A 27,957-nucleotide genomic window follows, 5' to 3' on the forward strand; every position below is an offset into this window, starting at 1 on the left:
GCGTAAATACGATACGCTACGCCGCCGTAACAATGCGTGAAGCTACCTGAATCTAGCCCATTGTTTTTTTTTTTGCTCTTTTTTTGTTTATAGCGCAACAAATTAAAACCGCAGAGGTGATCAAATACCACCAAAAGAAATCTCTATTTGTGGGGGGAAAATGGATGTAAATGTTGTTTGGGTACAGTGTCTCACGACCGCACAATTTCCAGTTAACGCATTGCCGTATTGCAAAAAATGGCCTGGTCATGAAGGGGGTAAATCTTCTGGAGGGCAAGATGTTTGCCAGTGGGGGGTTGAGCTGTGCCCTGTGTGAGTAAACCCCCAATATACAGCCTGACCATTGACAAGGTGACTTTAATGCACACACTCCTAATCATGGATAATGAGGGGAATTGCAGCATCTTCTCATTGATAGCTGTATGGCAATTACCGGGAACGGTGACGTCACACACCGGACCTCTCTCTCAGCCTGGGACACACACGCTGCCGACCGTGTCACGTGTCAGGTAACTTGTTTCGGTTGCCTGGAAACCGAGTCCAAACAACATGGCGGCGCAGTGAGTGCAGCATGAGCGGTCCATTGTTTACTTTAGGGAAACCCCGAAGACTGAGGACCCTGGCGGGACAGGGCGGCCAGAGTGGGGAGCGGATGAGACACCGGGACGGAAGTGACATGTCCGGGAGGGTGGATGAGCTTGGCACCGATGCTGGGAACCCCAGAACCGGGTAATTAGTGTCCGGTGTATAAGGCATCTGAGGGATGGGGTTGATGTATCTCTTCTCTGTATTTACATCAATGGTGGTTGTGTTTGCAGGAAAAGAGCAGCGCCATTTAAAGACCCTGATGGTAACCCAGGTGAGTGGACTGCTTTATAGTCATACAGAAGAACAACACCTACATATTAACCCCTTCAGCTCTGGAAGATTTACCCCCTTCATGACCAGGCCATTTTTTTTCGATAGGGCACCGCGTTACTTAAATTGCGCAGCCGTGCGACACTGTACTCAAATAAAATGTACGTCCCCGCTAAAAGAGCTGGTATTTCATCCCCTCTGCGGTTTATATTTTTTGAGCTTTAAACAAAAAAATGACAGTCAATAAAAAAAATATATATATATTTTTTACTTTCTTCTATAAAACATATTCAATAAAAAATGTAAAAAATAATCGAATTTCTTTAACAATTTAGGCCAATATGTACTCCCAATAAGTGCATATTGATTGATTATAGTGGGCCAGATTCAAGAAGCAATTGCGCCTGTGTAACCATAGGTTACACAGCGCAATTGCTTACTTGCTCCGGCGTAGCGAATGCTCCTGATTCAGGAACATCGCTATGCCGACTGCAGCCTAAAATCTGCTTGGCATAAGGCTCTTATGCCGCGCAGATTTTAGGCTGCATTCTTGCGTTGGCCGCTAGGGGGCGCTCCCATTGTGATCTGTGTATAGTATGCAAATTGCATACTAACACCGATTCACAACGTTGCGCGAGCCCTGCGTACGCAAATTACGTAGTTTGCGTACGTCGGGTTTCGCGTAAGGTTACACATCCTAATAGCAGGCGCAGCCAATGCTATAGGATACTCACGTTCCAGCGTCGCGATATTTAAAATCTACGTTGTTTGCGTAAGTGAATCGTGAATGGCGCTGGACGCCATTCACGTTCACTTTGAAGCAAATGACGTCCTTGCGACGTCATTTGCCGCAATGCGCGTCGGGAAAGTTTCCCGATGGAGCATGCGCTCTACGCTCGGCGCGGGAGCGCGCCTAATTTAAATGATTCCCGCCCCCGGCAGGATCATTTACATTGCGCACGCTTACGCAATTTTGCCGGCGCGCCCTCGCAATTTACGGAGCTACTGCTCCGTGAATCGACGGCAGCGCAAAATATTTGCGGGGGCGCAGGGCAAAATCGTTGCCCTGTGCCTCCGCAAATAAAGCGCAAATGTACCTGAATCTGGGCCAGTGTCTACAAACTATGTGATATTTTTATTTCATTGTATTTATTTTTTTTATTTTTACTAGTAATGGCAGCGATCATCAACTTATATTAGGACTGCGACATTTGACACATGGGCCCAGATTCACAGCAGAGATACGACGGAGTATCTCAGATACTCCGTCGTATCTCTCAGAGTATCTATGCGACTGATTCATAGAACCAGTTACGCATAGATATCCCTAAGATCCGACAGGTGTAATTGTTTTACACTGTCGGATCTTAGGATGCAATACCGCGGCCGCCACTGGGGGGAGTTCGCGTCGTAAACCAGCGTCGGGTATGCAAATTAGTAGTTACGGCGATCCACAACGGTTTTTCGTGTTCGCTATGTCGCTGCTAGTCTAGTTTCCCGTCGCAAAGTTAGTCGTCGTTTTAGGTGCCCTAACTTTACACAGCACACGTATGTGCTGTATAAAGTATGGCCGTCGTTCCCGCGTCGAAATTTTAAATTTTGTTCCTTCTTGCGTAAGACGTCCGGGAATACGGAAGTACGCTACGCACGTCGCCGTTCGAAAAAATGACGTCACTTCGCACAAAGCACGGCGGGAAATTCAAAAGGGAGCATGCGCAGTAGGTCCGGCGCGGGAGCGCGCCTAATTTAAATGGCACACGCCCCTTTGAATTACGCGGGCTTACGCCGGAGGCCGCCAGCGTAAGTTTTCATGCAAGTGCTTTGTGAATCAGGCACTTGCGATGAAAACTTGCGGCGGTGTAACGTATCTACGATACGTTACGCCGCCACGATTCTATGTGAATCTGGGCCTAAGACCTCATACACACTATTAGATTTTTTACAGATTTTTGTCTTCAGATTTACCAAAACCATATAATATGAGGTCAAACCTTAAAGGAGTTGTAAAGGAAAATGTTTTTTCACCTTAATGCAATCTATGCATTAAGGTGAAAAAACATCTTATGCTGACACCCCCCCCCCCCCGAGCCCCGTTATACTTATCTGACCCCTCGAAAGTCCTGCGCACGGTCCCGAGATCCTCTTCGCCGATCAGCCTGGCCGCTGATTGGCTAGAGCGGTTGGATTGAGAGCAGCGCAGCCATTGGCTGGCGCTGCTGTCAATCACATCCAGTGACGCGGCGCGCCGAGGGGCGGGGACGAGTGATACAGTTAGCGGCTACGGCCGCTCGCTGTATCACGGAAGCGCGCCCGCAAATTACTCACCACCATGCGAGCTTTCGCATGACTTTTGTGAGTAATTGCGGGGAGGACCAGAGACAGCCGCCGAGGGACCCCAGAAGACATGGATCGGGGCCACTCTGTGCAAAACGAACTGCACAGTGGAGGTAAGTATCACATGTTTGTTATTTTAAATGAAATTTTTTTTGTAAACGGCCACAAACAAGTCAAAAATTAGCAGACTGTCAGCTCATGAGAAAGGAATGCTGTGTGTAATGGCTAAGCAAACGTGATGTCTTCAGTAACAGCCAATACCAACGTGTTTTGTCATCGGTGACGTCTTCCCCGGGGCAGGCCAAAAGTCAGATATCCCTGAACAGGGTATTATAAGTCAGCAGCTACAATATTTGTAGCTGCTAACTTTTATTTTTCTCATACAGCCTGAAGATCCTTTTTAATTTTCTGAAGTCTCTCTATACGTTTTATCCCTCAGACCTTTCACCAATTCTGTTGCAGTCTCTGGACTCTTTCTTAGTAACTTTTTTGTATCTTTTAGCTATTGGGCCAGATCCACATACATCTACGCCAGGGCTCGACAAATCCCGGTCGCCAGGTCGCCATGGCAACTAGAAATAGCATCCTGGCGACTTGGCTTGGAAGGTGGGCAAAAAAAATATTTTTTTTTTTGGTGAAGTCCCCAACTCTTCCTTGTGTGAGCTGGCGCCATCTGGTGGTGGCCGTTGGTATTACAAGTTAGGCATTACAATTTAAACAGCAATTCTAATGTCATTTTTCACAATTTTCACTGCCATCTTCTTCCCTCTAATTAGAACCCCCAAACATTATATATATTTTTTATCCTAACACCCTAGAGAATAAAATGGCGATCGTTGCAATACTTTCTGTCACGCCGTATTTGCGCAGCGGTCTTACAAGCGCACTTTTTTGGGAAAAAATTACACTTTTTTTAATTAAAAAATAAGACAACAGTAAAGTTATCCCCATTTTTTTTTATATTATGAAAGATAATGTTACGCCGAGTAAATTGATACCCAACATGTCACGCTTCAAAATTGTGTCCGCTCGTGGAATGCCGACAAACTTTTACCCTTTAAAATCTTCATAGGCGACGTTTAAAAAAATCTACAGGTTGCATGTTTTAAGTAACAGAGGAGGTCTAGGGCTAGAATTATTGCTCTCGCTCTACCAATCGCGGCGATACCTCACATGTTTGGTTTGAACACCGTTTACATATGCGGGCGCTGCTCACGTATGTGTTCGCTTCTGCGCGCAAGCTTGTCGGGACGGGGTGCGTTTTCTGGCTCCTAACTTTTTTAGCTGGCTCCTAGATTCCAAGCAAATTTGTCAAACCCTGCGCTACGCCGCTGTAACTTACTTTTTGTTGTTTTGAATCCTCAACGAATTTGCGCCGTAAGTTACGGCGGCGTAGTGTATCTCTCGCGGCGTAAGGGCGCGGAATTCAAATGGCTGTGATGGGGGCGTGTTTTATGTTAATACGTCATGGCCCGACGTAATCGTCGTTTTTTTTTCAACTGCGCATGCGCCGTCCCTGGGGGTATCTCAGTGCGCATGCTCAAAATGAAACCGGAACCAGCCAATGCTTACGACGGTGACGTCATTCTACGCAAATTCCTATTCGTGAACGACTTACGCAAACGACGCAAAAAATTCAAAATTGTACGCGGGAAGGACGGCCATACTTAACATTGGGTACGCCACCATATAGCAGCTTTAACTATACGCCGGAAAAAGCCGAACACAAACGATGGAAAAAAATGCGCCGGGCCGGCGTACGTTCGTGGATTGCCGTAAATAGCTAATTTGCATACTCAACGTGGATTACGACGGAAACGCCACCTAGCGGCCGCCGAAAAGTTGCATCTAAGATCCAAAGGCGTACCAAGATGTACGCCTGTCGGATCAAGCCGCGATGCCGTCGTATCTTGTTTTGAGGATTCAAAACAAAGATACGACGCAGGAATTTTGAAATTACGCCGGCGTATCAATAGATACGCCGGCGTAATTTCTTTGTGGATCTGCCCCATTATCTTTTTAGTTATCATAGTACTAGCAAGTCGTACTGGCTTCATATATTTGAGGGACTCCATTGGTGAGACGTCTTCACCAAATTTATCAGTTCTACCCAACAGCCACATTCATTACAAGCCAAAGGAAGGTCTCATGCTTACCAATGGATTTGGATACCATCCTTGTAGTCTGCTGTGGAAAAGAAAGTGACACAAACTACTTCTCTTGTGTGATATTCCATGACAGGAGTCTCTCATAGAAACCTACAAGTAGTTCAGTACATGTCTTTGCCCAAAATTGAAACACTTTTGGGTGAATATGCCCTTTAATTTCTGTTATTGGAATTGGGTTTATAGATGTTATGACGGTATGTTTTCTTTTTTCTTCTCAGTATCAAGTCCACGATTCTTGAATATGTTCCCTCAGCTGAAAGAACACAACGCACTGGGGAAAGAGCAGGGTCAGTACTTAAGCAGATTACAGACTGGCACTGTAGATATGAGCAGTGTGATGGGGGTGGCACGTGGAACCCAGAATCCCTTGGAGAGGTTGGGAAACCCTTGTTTCAGCCCCCAATGCGCCTCTTATGTAAAAGTCAGCCTGTGCCATCCTGGAGAAAATATGTCTTGGATTACTTAAAATGGGACAGTAATATTTATCCACAATATCTCCTCAGATATATGTAGATTATTCTTGGTTTTTGGATTCTGAACTCAACATGTTAGTTGAGAGAGCTGATCATATTGGCCTCTGTACAATGTAGGAGACGGGCCGACTCCTACGGGAGCTCCTGCTTGTGTGAGAAGGTGTCCTGTGTTTATACTTATGATAATGTATAATCTACTGTGTGAAGCTCGGTGACAACAAGTCTGACCTATAGTGAAATCCTGACGGGCCCGGAGTCACATTGACTGCTTTAAGGGATTAGTTAATTAGCTCATGTTAATTTGTTTCTGGTTACAAGTGTATTGTTAGAGTAATATGAGCAGGAGGACGGAACCTCCTCTTTAATTGTATTTAACTTGTATTTTGGTTCTAATAAACAGTCCATGTTCAGCAATCAAACGAGTATCATCTTGTTTGTAGTTGTCACCGGTTGGAATATCTGATATCTATATTCAGACTGGAAGGAAGTGGTATATGACGAAAGCATTCAAGCAGAGTGTGGGATGTTTTGTTACAAGCAGTATTTCAGAAAAAAAATGTACAATCTTTTTCTGTAGGTTCTGTTCCCAGTGATTTTGATCTGTTAAGCACAACAATGAAGCGAGTAAGCGAGTTAGAGGCCAGAGTGCGTCTTCAAGCACGGGAGATCCAAATGAAGGTCAGCAACAAAAACCCCTATTGGGATGTTGTATTTTAAAGGCTACGTTCACCTTTAGTAACCTGTTATATACGTATTTAGGGTATAATATGTAATATGTTACTATGCAGCACCCCCAGATCCCCCCCCCCATCCTCTCTCCACACCCGATGTCACACATGGATGTTTGGAGCTCCACCTACACAACCACATCTTTCATTTACAGCAAATGAATGCATAAACTACAAGTTCCATAGATGGATTGTAGTTCTCAATGGACTGTGAGGGCCCTGATGAGTGTCTTAGACCCCTTTCACACTGACACATTTTTCAGGCGGTTCAGTGCTAAAAAAAGCGCTGCTATACCGCCTGAAAAAATCGTGCCCTGCAGGCTTTAATGTGAAAGCCTGAAGGCTTTCACACTGAAGCGGTGCGCTAGCAGGACCGCTCCAAAAGTCCTGCTAGCCGCATCTTTGGAGCGGTATAGGTGCAGGGTGTTTACCGCTCCTATACTGCTCCTTCCCACTGAAATCAATGGGAAACCGCGGTAATACCGCCCGCAATGTGCCTCTACAGGGCGGTATTAACACCTTTTCGGCTGCTAGCGGGGGTTAATACCGCGCCGCTAGCGGCCGAATATCACGGTAAATACGACGGTATAGTGGCGCTTAAAATCACGACGATATACCGTCACCGCACCTCCACTGCCCCGTGTGAAAGGGGCCATAGTAGTCTATTCACTGTAACTAAAAGTCTGTATGGAGGTTTGGGCACAAGTTTGTAAGGATAGTGTGCAGGAACCTGACATCAGATTGTGGGTGCAATGCTGGGCAGGCTCCTAAAAAAATAAAAAAAATAATCACATTGTTTTTCCTGCAAAAAACATGTGCATTTTTTTTTTTTTACTTATCCTTTAAAGTTGTGAAAATCTCACTTATGTATTTTTCAGGATCAAGAAATCGCCACACTAGAGCAGAAGCTCAAGAAGCTGCAAAAGCAGAAGACAGGTGGGAAGTAGGTCTGATCATTTGAGAACTCCCAGCAATCTCTCACATCACAATAACCACATTTTCCATTTAGGTCATTCTTCTTCAGAGCAGAACGTTCTGGAAGTGGAGACAAGGTGCCAGGAACTACAGACAAGAATTACTGATATGGAGGTCAGTAAGAATATAAACTGTGAAGTATGAAAGTCTGTGTATATGAAATAAGACTCTCCAGAGCTAATAAAGTGTGTATTCATACTGTATACACATGTCTTTTGATATCCTAAAGACTAAACACACTGTGGGCTCAATTCACTTAAAAGGGTAAGGTTACTTTTACAGAAAATCTGTAAGGTAAACTTGACACTGGACCACCCCCCCCTGGTCCCACTGACCTTAATTACCATGATCTCCCACTGTGACACATTGGATCGCTGCTCTACCAGCCCAGGGATTTGAAATCCCCACAGCTTAACCTCCCTGGCGGTATTCCCGAGTCTGGCTCAGGGTGAAATTTCAGTACTAATAGCGGTAACCCCGAGCCAGACTCGGGATCACATCGCAGGATACAGGGAGAGTTACTTACCTTGTCCCCTGTATCCTGCGATGCCTCCCCGCTGTGTCCTCCTCGCTCGATTCACACAGTGCCAGAGTGCCGCCGAGCTTCGTTCCCTGCGACGTTACGATGCACGGGGGCGGAGATCGGCGCCAAATTCAAAAAAGTAAACATACAGATTACAGTACTGTATAAAATAATTACACACCCCCTTTGTCCCTAGTGGTTTGTCCAGTTCCCTGCATGCAGTTTTATATTATAAATACATTTTTTTCTGCCTGGAAACTGGAGATTGTCCATAGCAACCAGAAAGTGTCCCTTTATGTCAAAAGTGGTTTTAGACCAACTAGAATTGAGCGATAATAAATTAGAATCACATGCAGAATTGAGCGATAGCGATTTGTGGGGAAATTCGTCATCAAACACTGAAAGTAATGACAGCGACAATTCTGCGACTGAGCAAATTTCTGTGTTTTTGATTTGATTACATTATTGAATCATTTTTATTATAATTATATTATTATTTGTTATAATTATTTATAGTTATTTATTATATTATGATTTTGTGTTTCAAACTTTATCATACCCGAGATGTCTACTAGACTCTTGTTTGGACAGATTTAAAGTGGATGTAAACCCAAAATGTTTTTTTTTTTTTTTTATATCACAATGTAGAGTATAAGATTTCCTATCATCTGTGCCCAGTGTTGCCACACAATTAACAGACTTCCAGATAAAAACCTGTCTAAATAAAAAGTCCTTTCCTCTCTCCTTGCTTTGAGTGACAGGTTATTTACATATCTAGCTTGGGCATGTTTATCATATGTTATGTTATGTGTATCATATTATGAGGTGATTCACAGTTCATTGTATATTACCAGGATGTGTTATGTGGGGGAGGGGTGGATTTCTCACTTTGTATACTGTGGATCACCTCATATTATGATTAACATAACATATGATAAACATGTCTAAGCTAGATATGTAAATAACCTGTCACTCAAAGCAAGGAGAGAGGAAAGGACTTTTTATTTAGACAGGTTTTTATCTGGGTTTGTTAGTTTTCACTGAACAATAAAAGAGGATTGCTCAGAGCAGGATTAACTCTGTGTGGCAAGACTGGGCACAGATGATAGGAAATCTTATACTCTACATTGTGACATAAAAAAAAAAAAAAAAGTGAGTTATTCCTAAGAATTACAGGCCTACAATGTAAAACACCAAACTTCCATGCAAAAAATGGTACCGCTTTTAGCACCAGAAATCTGAAAGAATCATACCACCAGGGAGATTAATCTCCTAAATGTACCTGGTAAAGGTACGAATAGAAGGCATTCTAATTGGTCAGCGCTGTCACATGTACGGCGTCGACCAATCAGAACCTGTGTAGCCTGACCTATCAGCGCCGGAAAATAGGAGAGAAAGCCGAGGGGAATTAAAATCCCCAGACCGGTAAAGCGGCTATACGATGTGTCGCAGCGGGAGATCGTGGGACTCCATTTCAGCAGGACCGGGAGGGGGTCCAGTGTAAGTTCTCCTTACAGATTTCCTGTAAAGGTGAACTTACACTTTAAGAATATCGCATTTGTGATAATTGAATCACGCGACACATTTTTTTCCAGTCATCTCATGCGAAGCTGAAACTGTCATTTCACTAACACCTTATGCAGTATTTACCTCAAAAAGTAAAAACACTTGGTAAATACCTCAATAAAACAGTGTTAAAATCAGTTCACTAAAATAAATAAATGTATTTATTCATCGGTTTCTCAAAAGTAATGCACAAAAACTTAAAGCGGTGGTTCACCCTATAAAACAATTCTAACACTACATCCAGCCCAGTTCTGCAAATAAAATTACACTGACCTTTTTTTTTTTGTCGCCGTAGATAGCGTTTATCGTTCGAATTCACCGCGGCTTCCGGGTAGGGAATCCCACGAGAGTGGGCGTTCCTATTGACATGCCAATTGATTGACATGCTAAACGACGGCGCATACAGCGCGTCACGACTTCCCGAAAGAAGCTCGGGTTGGCTCGGCTCTATTCGGCGCCGGTGCGCCGGTGAATTCGAACGATAAACGCTATCTACGGCGGCAAAAAAAAAAAAGGTCAGTGTCATTTTATTTGCAGAACTGGGCTAGATGTAGTGTTAGAAATTTTTATAGGGTGAACCACCGCTTTAAATATGGAAAAACATAGAATCATCAGGGCTGATTTACTTAACCACTTGACCTCCAGATTTACCCCCCCATGACTAAGCAACTTTTAAACTGACAATTGTGCGGTCAAATTAAATGTACGGTATGTCCTTTTTTCCCCACAAATTGGGATTTCTTTTGGTGGTATTTGATTACCACTGCATTTAAAAATGTTTGCGCTATAAACAAAAAAATAAATGAAAATGAAAAAAAAAACAATGTTTTTTTACTTTCTGCTATAAAGCATATCCAATTAAAAAAAAATGAAAAAATAAATAACATTTCTTCATAAATTTAGGCCAATATGTATTCTGCTACATATTTTTGATAAAAAATACCAATAAGCGTATATTGATTGGTTTGTGCAAAAGTTATAGCATCTACAAATTATGGGATATTTTTATTTATTTATAAAAAATGTTACTAGTAATGGCGGCAATCAGCGACTTATAGCAGGACTGTGATATTGCAGAGGACTTTCTGCCACTTTTTGGGAACCAGTGACACTAATACAGTGATCAGAGCTAAAGATGTGCAAAGGGTTAACTGTGTGCCTAACCAGTGTTTATGTGAACTGTGTGAGGAACTTTTCCTAAGGTAAGTGATAGAATTTATTTTCTGCTTTGCAGGGACACAAACTCCATCCAGTGTTTGCCCCATGTGTTTGCCCCAAAAAAGATGGGGCAAACACACGATCGGTTTGTCCGATGAAAACAGTCCATCGGTCTGTTTTCATCGGACAAACCGATCGTGTGTACACGACTTAAGACAAGCTTTTTAAATTCTGCGCTTTGAACAGATGTAGAGAAGAGAGGGCTGTAGATAAACAGGTACAGCTTATGTAGGGGGATTTGTAAGGGTTTACAGCCACGTTAAATGATATTTCACACTAAGGGCCAGATCCACGTAGCGGATCGTAATTTTATTCCAGCGTAACGTATCGTAGTAACGCTACGCCGCCGCAACTTTGAGAGGCAAGTGCTGTATTCACAAAGCACTTGCCTCTAAAGTTACGGCGGCGTATAGTTAATCTGCCGGCGTAAGGGCGCGGAATTCAAATGTTAACGATGTGGGCGTGTTTTATGTTAATTTTACTTGACCCGACGTAAATGACGTTTTTTTTACTGGCGCATGCGCCGTCCGTGGGGGTATCCCAGTGCACATGCTCCAAATTAACCCGCAGCATGCCAATGCTTTCTACTTGAACGTAATTTACGCAAAGCCCTATTCGCGATCGTTTTACGCAAACGACGTACACGACGGAAAATTCAACGCTGGCCCGACGTCCATACTTAACATTGCGTACGCCTCATAGAGCAGGGGTAACGTTACGCCGAAAAAAGCCTTACGTAAACGACGTAAAAAATAGCGCCGGGCGGACGTACGTTTGTGGATTAGCGTATCTAGCTTATTTGCATACTCGACGCGGAAATCGACGGAAGCGCCACCTAGCGTAAATATACACCTTAGATCCGACGGCGTACTAAGACGTACGTCAGTCGGATCTAGCCCAGCTTCAGGCGTATCTTGTTTTGTGGATACAAAACAAAGATACGCCGGAGCAACCTAGAAGTTACGCGGCGTATCAATAGATACGCCAGCGTAACTGCTTCGTGGATCTGGCCCTAAGGGTTTATTTTTTTTTTGCTTTTGGATTAGGCAACATAGTAAGTGACTCAGTAGTGGATTCCTCTGGGATTCTTGAATGCCTCCAAGGGGTGATGCAGAGCAAAGTGCACAGGATCTTATCTGTAAACTCCCATAAAAGTAGTTATTCATAAATTACATTTCAAGGTAGAATGAATGGTTGTGTATGACACTGTGTTAACTGTTTTAGCGCTAGTATTTAGCTAAAGGCATTCTGTATGTAAACGTTCTAAATCAGATCATTTTGTGTCCATTCCCAGAATTTCCTGAGTGATTATGGTCTTGTATGGGTTGGAGATGATGATGATGATGACTCCGCTAGCGCTGCAGAGCAGAAGACCACCAGCAGCAGTTCAGGTGATCAGACAATGAATGAAATCACATTTCTCAGCAAGTGACTGTTCTTAAAGCGGAGTTCCGGCCACAATTTCACTTTTTAAATATAAATACCCCTGTAATACACAAGCTTAATGTATTCTAGTAAAGTTAGTCTGTAAACTAAGGTCTGTTTTGTTAGGTTGTTACAGCATTTAGACACTTTATAAAATAGAAATTGACTGGGGCCATCTTAAGTGTGGGCATCATGAAGCCAGACTGTATGACTTCCTGGATTTCAGCCTTGCAGATCTAGCACATGCTCAGTGCTGCACAAGCAGTGTCAGATCAGGTTTCAGCACCTGTGCTGTCCAAGTCACATGATTCTTTGAGACTGGGGAGTGCACAGACTCCTGGAAAGTTACACCCACTACATTCCCAGGAGTCTGTGCGGTGTAGGTTAGGAAGCTTAAGCACCTAGGTGCAGGAAGAGGGAAGATTAACTATTCTGCCTAGCAACAACACTTTGAAGGCATCTAAAAAAAAAAAAAATTCTTAAAGGACTAATGACATTTTTTTTTAAAACTACTGATGTAATGTTATATTTATGGGTGGAACTCCACTTTAACAATCCTAATTTGAATATCTTCACAAATTACCAGGTCTCTCTTCCAACGCTTTCCAACCAGATTATGACCTGGTTCTAGAGAATTTGAGAGACTTAAATCTTCTTGGTGGAGAAGGTGTTTCACAAATACATTACAGCGCCGGGGCAGCTCGTCTGAGACCTCCCGATCCTGTCCCACTGACATTATATAAGAATGGGATCATTATGTTTCAGGGGCCATTCCGATCTCATCAGGAGCCATCAACTCGGGTAGGTTTACCAACTGAAATTAAAGTGAAGATCAACAAGAAACCAGAAGTAAAACTTGATGTCAATACTAATGAGTTTGTTTTGCAGCAATGTCTCAAAGACATCATGGATGGATATTTCCCCTCTGAATTGCAGAAACGCTTTCCTGATGGTGTAGTATTTCAGGTGAGAGAGCTCAGATCACCTAAACCAGGCATGTCCAAAGTCCGGCCCGCGGGCCAAATGCGGCCTCCCTGTTGATTTAATATGGCCCCCCTGGGGATTTGGATATATATATTGTTGTTTGTGGCCCCCAGGGCCACAAAAGATATATACCGTATTTATCGGGGGGTGCCTTGGAGGGGACAGGAAGGGGGCAGGACGAGCGCCGTCAGATTACATGAAGAGAATCTCCTGTTTACTCAGCAGCATCTCTATTGGAAGTCCCGTCTCTTGGGATGCCATTGGACGACTGTTCTGTCTATCATAGGAGGTGGGACTTTGTATTAAAGAGGCCACAGAGTAAACAAGAGATTCTCCTGTTTGTAATCTGTCGGCACTTGTCCCGCCTCCCTCCCTCTGCCCTCCAAGGCTGCAGATGGGCATCGATCAGGCTGCACTGATGGCAATGGTAAGGCTGCATTTATGGCACATGTGAGGCTGCATTTATGGCACATGTGAGGCTGCATTTATGGAACATGTGAGGCTGCATTTATGGCACATGTGAGGCTGCATTTGTTGCAATGGTAAGGCTGCACTGATTGCAATAATTAGGCTGCATTCATGGCAATGTTGAGGCTGCATTCATGGCAATGGTGAGGCTGCATTCATGGCAATGGTGAGGCTGCATTCATGGCAATGGTGAGGCTGCGTTCATGGCAATGGTGAGGCTTCATTCATGGCAATGGTGAGGCTGCATTCATGGCATGGGTGAGGCTGCTTTCATGGCAATGGTAAGCCTGTGCGTGTTATACGCCGATAAATACGGTATATCCAAATAATACGCCCAAGCTCATCCTTAGTCCTGAGCAGCGCTCTGGGATTCGTTGGGGCCACAAAAGAAATATATACAGTATATCCAAATAACACGCCCAAGCTCATCTCTTCACCACACACAGCCACAAAGGCAAGAGAATTCTTGTTGGGCAGTGTATTGGTGCTCAGACAAACACACTTAGACTGAATTTTAATCGTTCAAAGAATGTCAGGCAAAATAGTCGGCCCTCGAGCATGTTCACGTCATCAAATCTGGCCCTCTTTGAAAAAAGTTTGGACACCCCTGACCTAAACAAAATTGACGTATTTTTTTCCCCAAATATAGATTATATTTGGTGGTATTTGATCACCAATCAATATACGCTTATTGCAATTTTTTTTTTTTTTTTACCAAAAATATGTAGAATACATATCAGCCTAAACTGAGGAAAAAAATATTTTTTTATATATATTTTTTGGGGTTATTTATTATAGTAAAAAAATATTGCTTTTTTTTCAAAATTGTCACTCTTCTTTTGTTTATAGCGCAAAAAATAAAAATCGCAGAGGTGATCAAAATATAAAGAAAAGAAAGCTCTATATTTGGGGAAAAAAGGACATCAATTTTGTTTAGGTGCAATGTCGCACGACCGCGCAATTGTCAGTTAAAACAACGCAGTGCCGAATCGCAAAAAGTGCATTGGTCAGGGGGGAAATTCTTCCGGTAAAGTAGAAGTATAGGCAAAACTTTTTTTTTTTTCTTCTATTTTCTTTGGAAGGGTCAGTTTATTTTTTATTTTTTGCGCTATAAACAAAAGAAGAGTGACAATTTTGGAAAAAAAAGCAATATTTTTTACTAATAATGTCGAGGGCATGCACTCACTTGTCCCCTCCACTTCTGCCAGGCTGCATGCTCTGATAAGAGTCTGGTATGGATTTTTTTTCGATCAAAATCGTGTTCAAAACTGATCCGATGTGCGATTCAGATGCGTTCCAATAGAAGGCAATGATCCTGGAATTCGATTCTGAACCGTACCGCAGTGCTCAGAAAACGCACAGGACTTTTTTTTTATTTGCCGCAAATATGCACTGCCGCTGCACCGCGTATATGTGAACTGGCTCTATAGAAAGCCGTTTTGGTTCACATGTCATGTGAATCGGATGCGGTTCAAAACTCATCCAATTTGCATATATGTTAACGGAGCCTTAGGAGTATAATCTTGTGGCTTAAGAGGAGTGTGGATGGGAATTTGTAAAAACGCAGCTCAGCTGCCTGTTTTTTTTTTTACTGACTTCTCTTTCCGCCAAGCTCAAGTGTAAACATGCCCTTAGAGGCTAGTGCACCAGGGCTGTCTTAATGAGAGGGCACACCTGGGCACTGGCCAGGGGCCCCAGCTGCATGGGGGGCCCCTGCACTTTCTCCAAAGCAGCTGGACCAGGAGCCCACGCTTTCCCCGAAATTGGGGGCCCCATGATGGTACTGAGAGTGATAGATACACAGGGGAGGCAGTCTGCCTCCTACCTTCTTGATGTCTGTTTACCTGCACTGTCATCATTGTAGGGGCCCCAGAGCATTACTTTGCCCAGGGGCCCACGATGCTATTAAGACGGCCCTGTAGTGCACTCAGCTGTTTGGAATGCATTTGCCATGCCACCACATTTATTATTTAGGATTAAAGGAAAAGCACAAACTGGTTGACAACTGAAGGCAGGGCATAGGCGTGCGCACAGGATGTGCCTGGGCACACCCTAATCATCCCATGTGAATTAGCATTATCCAGGGGTGGCACCAGGTGAGTTGTGGGGGGATGCCAGTAGACAGTGTAAATGCCCCCATTATATTAAAGGCAAGGTTCAACCGTAGGAACACATTACACTCGTATTAAGGCTGCATTCACACCTAGGCGTTTTCACGCCAGACGCCCGCAGCTATTGCAGCCTGCAATACGCTGGAGGGTTGATTTTACATTGTCGGCTATGGAGATGGTTCACATCTCCACGCCGAAACGCCTGAAGCTCAAAACAAGTCCCGGACCTTTTTTTCAGGCGGCGTTCGGCCATAGCCGACAATGTTGATCACCCCTCCTGTGTATGTTACCGCGGCGTATTTTACCGTGTTTTGTCGCGGCAAATCGCGGGACAAAACGCCACAATTTGTCGCGGCAAAATACGCCGCGTTCAGGTGTGAATGCAGCCTTAGGGTGTAGCGTAATATGCTCCCAATCAACTGTCTCCCACCACCTGTGACAGCAGGTGGCATTCATGCGTGTTTGAGCTTTGGGGTGCACACCCTAATGCAATAAGCTGCGCACACCTATGAGGCAGGGATTTCCTCTCACATCAGTTTTGGCTATGGGACAGGAAGTGAAGGTAAATCGGAAAACACAGTCGCCCAAAAAAAAAAAAAAAAAAATCTGTAGTGATATAGGGGTCCAAGGATGGAACCATGGTGCGCAGCAGGGGACACATGGATCTACCACTTCTGGAGGTGGGAGGTTGCAGAACTGGAACATAGGGAAGGTAGTTGACACAGCTTGCCAAAGAGATGAGAATAAACGTTTTTCTATTCAAGGAAACAGACATTTTATAGGCAATTGACAAGGATCATTTTAAAGATCGTTTACTGAATACCAATTATTTTTTAGCGTATTTCATTGAAAATCATCGGTGGTTTAGTCTAAACAAATTTCTTGTTCAGTCAGTTCTGCCATTGTGCTGCAGATATGGTTGTAGGATGGTTTGTTATAATACAAAATCAGCTCTGGATATGGAGATAAATACTTCCGTGCAGGTTAAAGATTTGCGTGATGTGGTGTTTCGAGAAAGAAGATCGTGGGATGAATTCCCTGGTACTGGTCACACTATTGGAGTCGCAGAGGGAACTGAAAGAGAGACCAGTGAGTTACCAGGTAAGACCATTCATATTAAAGAATAAGTTAACCTTTTAAAGTGGTGGTAAAGCTCAAACATGAACAAAGCATATTCCTCTATAGCGTGTACTTGTCTCTATCCAAGGCACTTAATAGGATTTCTGTCTGCTGCCTCCTTCCTGTTATCTGAGTAATTTCTGACAGCTTTTCCTGACCCTGGGAGATTAGGGTGACAGCGAGCAGAGCTCCAGCACACAGCCTGTGATTGACGGTCTCAGCTGTGCATGTTTCCTGTGTACTGTGAGGAAGAGGTTGTGTCCCTTTCCTCCAACCAGGGCTCAGTGAGCTCTGCAGTGTCTGACTTTAGTTCCCACCTCCTGCATTTGAGAGATGGTGTGGTTTAGAAGGCTGTACAGAAGAGATGACTGCAAATAAACAGGTATAACTTATTAAGAAGGATTTGTTTAATCTCTGTGTATCACCTGAGGCTAGTCACTTCACTAGATATATGTAAAGCTTTTCAACCACTTTAAAATGGAAGTAAACCCTCCATTACAACTTTCACCTTTAGGTAAGCGTAGATTAAGGCTTACCTGTAGGTGTTTGCAATATCTCCTTGACCTACACGGGTTAGTAGATCTTTGCCAAAAAAGAATGCACCGTTGTCTATCGCGCATGCGCGCCGTAGACAACTGCGCAGGTGCACTGAAAATGCCGGTTTTCTGAATGAATAATGCCGGCTTTGACGGCTCCCGCACGCATGCGCAGAGTGATGTCATCGCCGCTCTGACCAATCACAGTGCCGGTGCGGCGATACCCGGAAGTAACCTCCGGGAGATATGTCTGCGGCTGGAGGGGGAGACGAGGACGGCTTCGATCTAAGGTAAGTAATGCATAATGAGCTAGTATGCTAGCTCATTATACCTTTTTCTTGCAGGTTTTTATTTATTTTTTTTAAAACATTTTACATTACAAACATTTACAACCACTTTAAGAAAATAATAATAAATTCACATATTTTTTTCAGGAAAGAATGTGCATTTATTATTTATTTTTCACATGAGACTGCAAAGCATTACACCTGTGATCAGTGGATTGTGGGTGCAATGTCAGACTCCTATGTACTCTTCCAGCTTTCTGCCCCTACCCCTTCAGTTAGAAAGCTGGAGGAAGTGTGGGCCGACTAATGCCTCGTACACACGGCTGGACTTTCCGAGAAAAAAAGTGAGACAGGCTTCTTTTTTTTTTCGGTGAGTCCGGCCGCGTGTAGCCTCCATTGGGCTTTTTTTTTGTCAGAAGTCCGACGGACCTTAGATAACCTGTTCTCTATCTTTCCGTCTGACTCACGGCGGACTTTTGCATGGTCAAAAGTCCGACCGTGTGTACGAGGCATGTGAGTGCGCTGAGTACTCCATTTAGAACTACCAGTCTGCTGGAGTAACAGAAAGCACTTGTAATGTATTCATTCACCGATTTCTGTGAATGAAGGACTTGGCTGTGTGGATGGAGAACACATAGCATTGGAAGATACACATTAGTGTATGAAGATACACAAGTGGGGAAGTCGCCTCTTGTGGTGAAACATACAGGTAGACTGCACTGTAAGTTTTACCCATGTACTATATATACATTAGGTGGGCTTTCCATTTGATCTTTGTAAGGAAATTCAGTGAAACCAAATGTTTGTCTCCGTCTTCTTAAAAAAAAAAGGCAAACTTCTAAAAAAATATATATATTGGGATGTAGGCTTAGTATATTAATGTCTTCATTTTATTTATTTTTTGTACAGGTCGCCAGTTATCTGTTGATCAGTTTTTGAGCCGACTTCCAAAATCTGTTGTGCGCGATGGCCGGGTCTTGGATATTCAGGGTCCAATAAGAGAAGCCCTCCAGGTACCTATAACTTCTTCATGTCAGTGCCACACTGGGAAATTTCTATATAACCTTAACTTTATATTCAAAAGTCTTTTTTGTAATAAAATATTACTGCACAGACCTTAACCACTTGCCGCCCGCCAATGACAGATTGACGTCGGCAAAGTGGTTGTAGAATCCTGACTGGACGTCATATGACGTCCTCAGGATTCTATGCCGCTGCGCGCCCCCGGGGGCGCGCATCGCGACGATCGTTGTTGCGGGGTGTCAGTCTGACACCCTGCAACACCGATCTCGGTAAAGAGTCTCTCACGAAGACTCTTTACCACGTGATCAGCCGTGTCGAATCACGGCTGATCACGATGTAAACAGGAAGAGCCGTTGATGGCTCTTCCTCACTCACGTCTGACAGACGCGAGTAGAGGAGAGCCGATCGGCGGCTCTCCTGACAGGGGGGGTTCGCGCTGATTGTTTATCAGCGCAGCCCCCCCTCGGATCGCCACATGGACCACCAGGGATGCCCACCCTGGACCACCAGGGAAGGGCAGATGGAAAAAAAAAAAAGCTGGAAAAAAATAAATAAAAAGGCTGTAAAAAAAAAAAAGCATTTAAAAAAAAAAAGATGCCAATCAGTGCCCACAAATGGGCACTGATTGGCAACATAGGTAAATCAGTGTCGCCCCAGTGTCCATCAGTGCCACCCCACATTGTCCATCAGTGCCACTCTACAGTGTCCATCAGTGCCACCCCACTGTGCCCATCCATGCCCAGTGCCCACCTATCAGTGCCCATCTGTGCCACCCATAAGTAGCCATCAGTGCCGCCCATGAGTGCCCATCTGTGCCGCCTATGAGTGCCCAGTGCCGCTCATGAGTGCCCATCAGTGCCGCCCATGAGTGCCGCCTATGTGTGCCCATCAGTGCCGCCTATGTGTGCCCATCAGTGCCGCCTATGTGTGCCCATCAGTGCCGCCTATGTGTGCCCATCAGTGCCGCATACAAGCGCCGCCAATCAGTGCCACCTCATCTGTGCCCGTCAGTACTACCTCATCAATGTCCATCAGTGCCATCTCATCGGTGCCCATCAGTGCCGCCATATCAGTGCCCGTAATTGAAAGAGAAAACGTACTTATTTACAAAAAAATTAACAGAAAAAAATAAAAACGTATTTTTTTTAAAAAATTTTCAGTCTTTTTTTAGTTGTTGCGCAAAAAAAAAAAAATCGCAGAGGTGATCAAATACCACCAAAAGAAATCTCTATTTGTGGGAAAAAAAGGACGCCAATTTTGTTTGGGTACAGTGTAGCATGACCGCGCAATTGCCATTCAAAGTGCGACAGTGCTGAAAGCTGAAAATTGGCCTGGGTGGGAAGGTGTATACGTGCCCTGTATGGAAGTGGTTAAAGTGGTTGTAAACCCACTTTTTGGACTTCTATCTATAGGTAAGCCTAGAATAAAGCCTCGTACACACGATCAGTCCATCCGACGAGAGCGGTCTGAAGGACCGTTGTCCTAGGTTAACCGATGAAGCTGACTGATGGTCCGTCGCGCCCACACACCATCGGTTAAATAACTGATCGTGTCAGAATGCGGTGACGTAAAACACAACGACGTGCTGAAAAAAATGAAGTTCAATGCTTCCAAGCATGCGTCGACTTGATTCTGAGCATGGATTTTTAACCGATGGTCGTCCCTACTAACGATCGGTTTTGACCAATCTGTTAGGAATCCATCGGTTAAATTTAAAGCAAGTTGGCTTTTTTTTAACCGATGGTTAAATAACCTATGGAGCCCACACACGATCGGTTTTGACCGATGAAAACGGTCCATCAGACCGTTGTCCTCTGGTTAACCTATCGTGTGTACGAGGCCTAAGGCTCAGTGTTAATATAGTCGACTAAAACATTTTATTCGACTAAATTAATACTATTTTAGTAGACTAAAGTACGATTAAAACAAAAACAATTGAGATGACTAAAATACGACTAAAACGGCATGCGATGCATACTAGCCCATTATGCTTTGCAGCAAGCAAAAGAGGAAGTAAATACCATCGGGGGTTTACTTCCTCTTTAAGTCTGATAGAAGGGAAAATATGATTTTTTTTTCCTTTCTGCTGTGGAACCTTTAAAGATTCACAAATTTTTCTCATATTTTAGAAGCATTGATTTTTATTTACTGCTACTCTAGACAGCTATAAAATTCTAGACATTTAATCGGTATAGGTCAGCTGTAGCCCTGTTTGAGAATTGTTCCTATCTTGTCTATGTTATAGGGATCTAAAGGAGAAAAAACACGAGAAATCTTAGTAGACTCTCCGCATGTGTTATTAATGGAGAAAAGGTAAGCCTAGTTTGAGAATAGATCTGCTTCCATAATAGGGCAATCTGTATTCTTTGCATGGCCCAAAAAAAAAAAAAACCTGCAGTGGGATAATCCCCTCTTCCTTTAGGCTGGCTCTATACTCATTAAATTACAGATAGAAAGGAAATGATTCAAGCTACTGTATTTTATTTTTTGCATAGACATGAAGGCCATATGTTACTCCGGTGATCCACCACCGAGATGTTTGTCTCTGTACTAATTGGAAGTCTGCTGGGTGATTATTTCCAATAGGCAATAGATTTTCTTTACCGATACAGTTAGGCTCCTTTCACATGAGGTTGATCAATAATGATCTGCCCCGTGAACCTCCGCTTGCTCTGTGCAGGGACCGCCCTGTCTTTTCTGTCTTTTCTCCGACCCCCTCCCTACGTCTGTCCGTGTTCACCCGATCCGCCAGACGGATGGAAAAGTAGGTTTTTCCTCCGTCACACGGATCGGAGCGGGTCAGATGTCAGCGGGCACATCACCGCTGACATCCACGGCTCCATAGAGGAGCACGGAGTGCCCGTTCAGGTCCGCCAAAAAAAAGAGCCCTTACTGTAGTTGACAGTTTTTTTGATTGTGTTACTTTAAACAGACAAATATTTAGCAAGCATAATAAAATGGTAAATATAGACGGCTGGTCTCTGTGGAGCCTATTTCGGTTTTTGGAAGCCAGAGCTTTCCTATTAAAGAAGCTTTAAGCTACTACAATAAAATGCATGTGGGAACGACTTGTGTGATACCATTACAGGGGCTGGTAATATACCCACAAGCTGAACTCTACTTTGATGGAAATAAAATGAAGTTGCACTGATGTGCGGCTTTGAAATCACGATGAAGCAGCACGATTTCAAAGCCGCACAGGTGTGAACAGGGTATAAAAGTTCTTTCTTAAGCTGGTTTCACATGGGCGGTCCCAATCAGGTGCACCTGATCGAACAAAACCGACAGGCGGTCCGTTTCCATCTGACAGCCCCATAGAGAACAGCGGGGCTGTGTCTGTATCCTCTCTGCATATTGGAGAGGAGCAGATACAGTCCTGTTATCAGCCTGCTCAGCGGAGAGATCCCCTGCTGAGTGGGCGGATGCCCATTATGGTGACTGCCCGTGTGAAATCAGCCTTCAGCCTAGTACACACATGCCGAATATCAGTCCATGCATATGGTAGCCGGTCCAACAGAAGCCGGCATCTGACGGGCATGCATGCTGGAAAATCAGCGGCTGATCAGCACTCTCAGCCAATGGCTGAAAGCACTGAGTGAAGTGTTCTGGCGGAGGTGCAGTCCCCCTATCAGATCTGAGGAGATCACTGTACTAACGTCTGACTGTGTGTGTTTTTTTTCATTCAACCTGCTGGTTTGGCCCAAAAAAAAGGCTTAAAGTGGATGTAAACCCTCCATACAACCAGGGAAGTGAACAGCCTCAGATGAGGCACAGAGATTAACCACATCTCCCTACATAGGTTTTATATGTATATCTGCTGTCTTGACATTTATATACTGTTTAAAAAGTTCAGATTTTGTTAGGAGATTTTCTCTTCCTGGTTAACACAGAGTGTGATGTCTGGGCATACAGCCAAGATAGCTAAAATTGCCGATTGGAGGAAAGGCACACACCCCCTCTCAGGGCTGTTTTGTAATAGGAGCTGCTCTCTGCTACTCTATTTTAGCAACCTCCTTTGACAAAAGGGGGGCTGATCGGAACCCGCCCCCCCCTCCGGTGTCACATTTGACACCTTTCAGGGGGGAGGGGGGTGCAGATACCTGTCTTTTCCTGACTTCCCGTCTGTACCCCGTTGTGTGCTGGGAACACTCGGCTCCCAGCACACAGCGTGTGAGCCAATCGGCGGGCGCAGCGCGACTCACGCATGCGCCGTAGGGAACCGGGTAGTGAAGACGGAGCGCTTCACTTCCTGGTTCCCTCACTGAGGATAGCGGGGGGAGCAGCAGAGAGACGAGTGATCGCTCGTCCTCTGCTGCGGATGGCGCTGGACTCCAGGACAGGTAAGTGTCCTAATATTAAAAGTCAGCAGCTGCAGTATTTGTAGCTGCTGGCTTTTAATATTTTTTTTTACTGGCACATCCGCTTTAATAAAAACAGAATACCATGGTTGATTTACTAAGACTGGAGAGTAAAATCTGGTGCAGCCAATCAGCTTCTTCAATTTAAGCTTTGACTAAAACCTGGAAGCCGATAAATCAGCCCCACTGTTTTACAGTGAAATCTAATGCCAATGCAATGTCCATGTCTGATCACTCAAATTCGATAGCCGCATGAAAATCGTCTGTTGCTGTGGGCCACTAATGGTGCGAAATTTGAACGAAATTCTTAGTTAGGTTTTTCAAAATATTTTTTTTTTCTGAATTTGACTCATTTATGGCCGACTTTAAATGGAGGTTTCAAAATAGTCAGGAGACTGAATTAATAAAAGTTGGGAATAGAACATTATATTGCATTATTTTGAAGTAATTCTAGGTCCCAGGGAGATGTGGTTGTCTGCACACTGCGAATCAAGTCTGAGAATGGAGAAGACACATACAAAGTACGAATGTTGTCCTCGGAGACCCTTGGGGGTCTGCGGAACCACCTATCAAAACACAGGTGAATAGTAGTTTCATATACTCGCCATGAAATGTCGTTCCATCATTCTTAAAATCTGTTTTTCTTTACTCACAGAACTACTGAAGAGGACTTTGACATCATCAATCGATTACCTTATCGAGTGTATGACAACAATGAATGTACTCTACAAGACGCTGCCCTTGTGCCCAATGCTTTTCTCCTTCTAAGAAGAAAACTTTAAAATAACCCTAGTAAATGCATATCATATGGCAATTAAACAACCCAAAAATTTCCTTATTTTTTTTTTTTTTAGGAATCTACTAGAATTACACCTTTGCAATTAGGTTTAATGATGTGTGTTTTTATGCAGCTTATATGCAATTTTATATGAAGAGGATTACATTTTATATTAAATGCACTGGTTGTAGAAAATTACAACTACATTTTTTTACATAATATGTATTAAACTATTTAAATAGTATTGAAAATGACATTTCTACTTTGATAACAAAGCACCGGTGTTTTTAGGAGTAAACTCACACTTGTACCTTCCCCAAAGACAACAATCACAGTATTAGAGACTTGTAGTTTTGGGTGGAGTGAGGACGGTCCCCATCAATTCTTGTCCTGTTGACCAAAACCTCTACTGGCGACTAGGAGTTTCTAATAAAGGTGCACCAAATGGAAATTTTGGTGCCAAAACCGAAAATTCAGGATGCACTTGGCGGAAATTGACAACCGACTATATTTTTATATATAATTGTATTATATGCAACTTTTTATTAACAAGAATTTTAATTAATATGAATTTATTGCCAGCCATTAGCAACACCTTTTAGCGCAAGAAAATCTCAGGAAAAATGCTTTTAAAAATTCTATGTATGTCTCCTTCGTGGTGTTAAAAATCTTGCTTTCTGCATTTTTGGTCAGTTTAAAAAAAAACAGGGTTACTTACCGGTAACATCCCTTTTCCAGGAGTCTTTCAGGACAGGCACCATAGAGAGACACAGGCTACTCCCCTCTCAGGAAACACCGCCTTCCAAACCAGGATTTAAACCTCATCCTCCCTCCAGCTCCTCAGTTTTTCCAGAGTACCTCCGGCCAGCTGGGGAGACACAAGAACACGTCATACACAAAACATTTTATCTTACCTGACGGCCTCGTATGATGAGTTTTCAGAGATATCCACGAAAAAAAAGGGTGGGTACTGGTGCTGTCCTGAAAGACTCTTGGAAAAGGGATGTTACCGGTAAGTAACCCCGTTTTTCACTGTTTGTCTTTCAGGACAGGCACCATAGAGAGGATAAGCAAGAACCTTACCTTAGGACTACTGCCTGTAGTACTTTACGCCCAAAGGCCTGGTCTTTGGCCGATAGTAGGTCCAGTCTGTAGTGTTTCACAAACGTGGAGAAACTGGACCACGTTGCAGCCTTACAAATCTGCTCCGGGGAGGCACCAGCGCACTCCGATTGAGAAGCCGCCACTGCCCTGGTGGAGTGTGCCCTGATGCCATCTGGAGGCTCCACCCCCCTCAATACATAGGCCTGAACTATGGCTGACCTTAACCACCTGGCTATTGTGTGTGTCTAGAGGCTTTAGAACCCTTCTTAGGCCCTGAAAATAAAACAAAAAGGGAGTCAGATTTTCTGAACTGACTTGTACTATCCAAGTACTGAAGGACGCACCTCCTAACGTCTAAATTATGAAAATTGCGTTCCTGTTCTTTCACAGGACTCAAGCAAAAAGTAGGCAAAGTAATTTCTTGGCTTCTATGAAAATTAGAATAAACCTTAGGCAAAAAGGCCGGATCTGTTTTGAAGACCACACGATCCGAAAAAACTTGAAAAAATGGTGCACTAATAGAAAGGGCTTTGAGTTCGCTCACTCCTCTAGCAGTAGTGATCGCCACTAGAAACACTGTTTTGAGCATGATCACCTTTAACGTACAGCTTTCTAATGGCTCAAATGGTTCCCCTGTGAAAGCTTGTAAAACCAAGGAAAGATCCCAAACTGGGAAGGCGGGGGGCTCTGACTGGTCTCTGTCTGTTCAAGGCTTTAAAAAAACTTATTATGCATGGGTCTGTTGCTAGCTGTTTTTTAAAAAAAAACACTTAACGCTGAAACTTGCCCTTTCAGAGTGCTAATGGCCAGGCCCTTATCTGCTCCAGACTGTAGAAACTCTAACACTGCTACCGGGCTGTGAACATTGAAAGAGCTTTCCAGGCACCAGATATTAAAGCGTTTTTCAAATTTTTAGGTAGATAGCTTGCGTCTCCCTCTTCCTACAACTTAGAATAGTCGCTATTAACCGCTCCGGGAAGCCTTTGCCCCTTAGCAGTTCCTCTTCAGAAGCCAAGCTGCTAGATTCCACCTCTCTACTTGAGGACAACAGACTGAGCCCTGAGAAAGAAGATCCTCCAGGAATGACAAAATCCAGGGAGGCTCCACTGACAGGCCCTTCAGGATGGAGAACCACGGTCTTCTGGGCCAATGTGGTGCAATCAGGATGAGAGTTGTGCTCTCTCCCTGTAACTTCCTCAAGACTGCGGGAATTAGAACCGGAGGGGGGAAAGCATAGCACCTGGAGAACTGCCAGGTCTGGGCCAGAGCATCCACTCCTAGAGCTCCGTCCCAACTCTTCAGGGAGAAAAAGAGCCGTGTTTTGGCGTTCTCCCTTGAGGCGAACAGATCCACCCCCGGCATTCCCCACCTTCGAGTTATCATTTCGAAGACCTCTTGGTTCAGCACCCAGTCACCCTCCTTCAGCTTCTTCCTGCTGAGGAAGTCCGCTACTTGATTTTGATCCCCTTTCAGATAAATTGCTGACAAAGACAGAACATTGGCCTCTGCCCATCTGAGAATGGTTTCTGTCAGATCCCACCAGGACCCGCTCCTGGTGCCCCCCTGTTTGTTGATATAGGCTACCGCAAAGGAGTTGTCTGACCGAACCCACACATGCTGATCTGGAGCTCCCTTTGAAAGGCTCTGAGAGCTAAATCTATTGCCTTCAGTTCCCTCCAATTAGAGGATCTCCTTGAGTCCTCCTTTTCCCAGATGCCCTGCACTAAGTGGGAATTTAGATGTGCTTCCCACCCTGTGCCGCTGGCGTCCGTCGTTACAGTCCTGGAAATTGGTAAAACCGATTCCAAACCTTGAGACAGATTTGCCCCCTTCCTCCACCACCAGAGGGCCCTCTTGACCTGAACCGGCACCATTATCAGGGAGTCCAGAGACCCTGGGTTGTGGTCCCAGACACTCAGGATGTACAGTTGTAGGGGACGAAAATGCAGCCCTGCCCACTGCATTCCGGAAGCGTGGATATCAATAAACCCAAGGCTGACATGGCTTTCCTTACTGAAACCTGAGAGCTGCCCTGAAGGAGCAACATTGCCTTGTCCACCTTCTGGATTTTCTCTGCTGGAAGGAAAACCATCTTTGTTGAATCCAGCACGTAGCCCAGGAAGGTGACGCTTTTGTGAGGGAGTCAGACTGGATTTCTCCAGATTCAATAGCCATCCGAGGTTCTCTAGGATGTCCCTTGTCACCTGAAGGTCCTGGGACAGCTGCTCCGGGGAAGCGGCAAACAACAGGAGATCGTCTAAGTATGAAACTTCTGAGATGCCCCTGAGACGAAGGAAAGCTAGGACTTCCAACATCACCTTGGTGAAGACGTGGGGGGAAGAGGAAAGCCCCAAGGGAAGGGCTTTGAACTGCAAGTGAACAGTCCCCTCCTTGGTTCTGACTGCCAATCTGAGAAACTTTTGATAGCCCTCCGCGATAGGGATGTGTAGATAGGCATCCCTCAGATCTATCAATGCCATGAAACAGTTTGGGGGGAGAAGTGCCCTTACAGAGTAGATTGAGTCCATCTGGAACCTCTTGTATGTGACTGAGGCATTCAGGGGCTTCATGTTCAGTATGAGTCTGAACTTTCCAGAGGGTTTGCGGACCACAAAGATGTGGGAGTAGAAGCCCCTGCCTGTCTCCTCTGTTGGGACCCGTACCACCACCTCTTGATCCTCCAACTCCTGAAGCGAGGAAAGAAGACCTGATGATTTTTCTGTACATTTTGGGAGCTCGGTGACTAGAAGTCTGAGCGGGGGGGATTTGAGAATTCCAACTTGTATCCTCTTCTTATGATCCCTAGCACAAATTGATTGCAGGTGATTATTTCCCACTGTGGGAGAAAGGCCCCCAACCTTCCTCCCACTTTGACCCCGTCACTGTGGCTTTGACCTTCTGTCCCCAAAACATATTTTTCC

General features: G+C 44.3%; 1 protein-coding gene across 3 annotated transcripts; it reads left to right on the forward strand.

The window, feature by feature from the left end:
* Positions 1-500: 500 nt before the first annotated feature.
* Positions 501-23,988, forward strand: UBXN11 (UBX domain protein 11). 3 transcript variants are annotated; one of them, XM_040338019.1, is made up of 14 exons: positions 501-729; positions 819-859; positions 5,579-5,647; positions 6,411-6,511; positions 7,440-7,497; positions 7,586-7,650; positions 12,138-12,234; positions 12,855-13,069; positions 13,157-13,234; positions 16,815-16,932; positions 18,683-18,786; positions 21,042-21,109; positions 23,600-23,734; positions 23,810-23,988. In XM_040338019.1, exons 1-14 carry the CDS (start codon positions 572-574, stop codon positions 23,934-23,936), a joined length of 1,434 nt encoding a protein of 477 aa, XP_040193953.1. In that variant the 5' UTR covers positions 501-571; the 3' UTR covers positions 23,937-23,988. The 3 variants fall into 3 exon arrangements, with proteins under 3 accessions (XP_040193953.1, XP_040193952.1, XP_040193954.1); XM_040338018.1 differs by having other exon boundaries at positions 502-729; positions 7,571-7,650; XM_040338020.1 differs by lacking the exon at positions 5,579-5,647 and having other exon boundaries at positions 502-729; positions 7,571-7,650.
* The last annotated feature ends 3,969 nt before the right edge of the window (positions 23,989-27,957 follow it).

This window comes from Rana temporaria, chromosome 2 (genome assembly GCF_905171775.1).
Source record: "Rana temporaria chromosome 2, aRanTem1.1, whole genome shotgun sequence".
Classification (NCBI taxonomy): Eukaryota; Metazoa; Chordata; class Amphibia; order Anura; family Ranidae; genus Rana; species Rana temporaria.

Bases quoted from the DNA above. Each gene is read 5' to 3' on its own strand.
- UBXN11 (XM_040338018.1), top strand. From the start codon at position 572: ATGAGCGGTCCATTGTTTACTTTAGGGAAACCCCGAAGACTGAGGACC. The intron at 6,512-7,439 runs GTCAGCAACAAA...TGTATTTTTCAG, and splicing joins CACGGGAGATCCAAATGAAG to GATCAAGAAATCGCCACACT. The intron at 16,933-18,682 runs GTAAGACCATTC...TTTTTTGTACAG, and splicing joins AGAGACCAGTGAGTTACCAG to GTCGCCAGTTATCTGTTGAT.